Source organism: Nymphaea colorata, chromosome 6 (genome assembly GCF_008831285.2).
Source record: "Nymphaea colorata isolate Beijing-Zhang1983 chromosome 6, ASM883128v2, whole genome shotgun sequence".
Taxonomy (NCBI): domain Eukaryota; kingdom Viridiplantae; phylum Streptophyta; class Magnoliopsida; order Nymphaeales; family Nymphaeaceae; genus Nymphaea; species Nymphaea colorata.
Window position 1 is genome coordinate 4,745,731 of NC_045143.1, and position 1,912 is coordinate 4,747,642.

General features: G+C 44.0%; 1 protein-coding gene across 1 annotated transcript; it reads left to right on the forward strand.

The window, feature by feature from the left end:
* Positions 1 to 383: 383 nt before the first annotated feature.
* Positions 384 to 1,155, forward strand: LOC116256267 (uncharacterized protein At1g15400-like). Its single transcript, XM_031632577.2, has one exon. The coding sequence runs from the start codon at positions 548 to 550 to the stop codon at positions 929 to 931; it is 384 nt and encodes a 127-aa protein (XP_031488437.1). The 5' UTR covers positions 384 to 547; the 3' UTR covers positions 932 to 1,155.
* The last annotated feature ends 757 nt before the right edge of the window (positions 1,156 to 1,912 follow it).

Sequence of the window (1,912 nt, forward strand, 5' to 3'; positions counted from 1 at the left end):
CAAGTTGCACATTCAAAACTACAAAAAACAAAAATAAAAAATTTTAAGTTACAAAAACCAAATTAAATAGTCGAAATTATTTAAGTTAAAAATTTTATTGATATTGAAGTAAATACACTTAACCAAAACAAAATTAAATGAAAATGGCAAATAACAATAGGAAAATGATCGTTTTCCCTTGCAAAGTGAGCATTGGCCACTTTAACTTGTCGAGAATAAAACGCAAGTCATAAAACGAAAGTGGCAAACAGAAATAATTCAACTCATCCAGGGCATACTTGAGAGATGAAAAAGTAAGAGCATATCATTGATTATTTTAAGGCCCCACACTACTCAAAAGGCGAGACGAAGTTTGCACCGCTCCCCTATAAATGCGATCCATATGACGGAGAGAGAAGCCATGGCCGGCGGTCAAACGGAGCGAGAGAGTTGGTAAGACGACTACGTCTCTCGGAAGAAGGCGTGTGGGATTTGGAGAAGAGATCGGCGGAGAGATTGTGAAATTCCGAGCCCTTCTTGGTAGGCGCGCCCCTGCATCCGGAGAGAAATGGCTAACGCGGCGGCGCTGCAGAGATCAGCGGTCTCCTTCCGGAGGCAGGGCTCCTCCGGCCTCGTCTGGGACGATCGCTTCCTCTCGGGAGAGCTCGCGCAGCCCAGAAAGTCCGACGCCGTCGGCCTCGACGGCATAGAAATCAAGGAGCCGCGCTCACGAGCGCAACAACCGCAACCAGAAGAAGAGGGCGCCTCGGCGGCGAAGAAGGAGCGGAGGAACAAGTGCACGGACAACTTGTGTCCGGCGACCAAACCGTTCCCCGTCACCAAGCGGCGAACCTCGCGGCCGCCGCGTCCGTCGGCGACGACCTGCGGCCTCTGTGGCATCTTGTGCGGCCATCCTCCCCCTTCTTCTTCCACTAAGGTGAGGAAGCGCTAGCGCCTAGCGGCCTTCTTCTTCGACCCTCTCCTCGTTGGTTTTGCTCCGTCTCTAGACTTTTGCTTCTCTCCTGTTGTGGTTGTAGTCCTGCATCAAGTTTGGGCTCCGTTTCAGCAGTTCTCCTTTGTTTTCCCTTGTAAATTGTTAGGAGTATACAAGTGTTTCTTGAATAATCGATGTATGGTGTGAGTAAATCTTAGATCAATGATATTATGGCACGGAAATTGTCATCTTCTTTTGAAAAATAAGTTTCAATTCTCGACGAACGACGCTGCCGCCATGGATGGCATGGGTAGATGTTTACAGAGGCAGGAATTCAATATCTGAGGTACGTGCTGGTTGACAGCGCGTCGGTGAAACTCGTCTGAAACAATCAAGTTTCATTTCGATGATTCATGATTCATCCCTGTTTTGAAGGCGGAAACTTTTCGCTCATGTAGGAGAATTCAGAATTGGGTGTTTTCATGAAGAAATCTCGCCGTGTTCGATCGCAGAAATAAATTATTTCCAAGCATGGATATGAGATTACATATTCTTTCGTCTTCTTTGATCGAAACGATCTTTTGCTAAGTCAGAAGGGCAGCAAAATACATAGCTCGAAGGTAAAAGATGATAACAACTAGGCAAACATATAAGGATGTGCATTCCGCTTTTATTAATCATTGATTGACGAAAACTTAATTGAAAAATGTTCTTTCTTCTTCTCGTCCTTTTCTTTCTCTATGTCAATATTTTTTTCTATCATTTATGTTCATTTTTCAGTTAAAAAAGAAAAAATCATGCCAACAAAAACTCCACGCATCTAGTCAACCATTTCGCATTAAGGCTTTCTTGTGGAACATATTAAAATTCAAATATGTGTTCTTAGCATCTTCAAGTAAAGTCGAGCCTAACCCTGGCTTTTCTATCATATACAATTAGCCCATAAATAGTTGTGTAGTTGGCTGTGCTGGTAGACTGGTAAAAAAAGTCATGCTCATG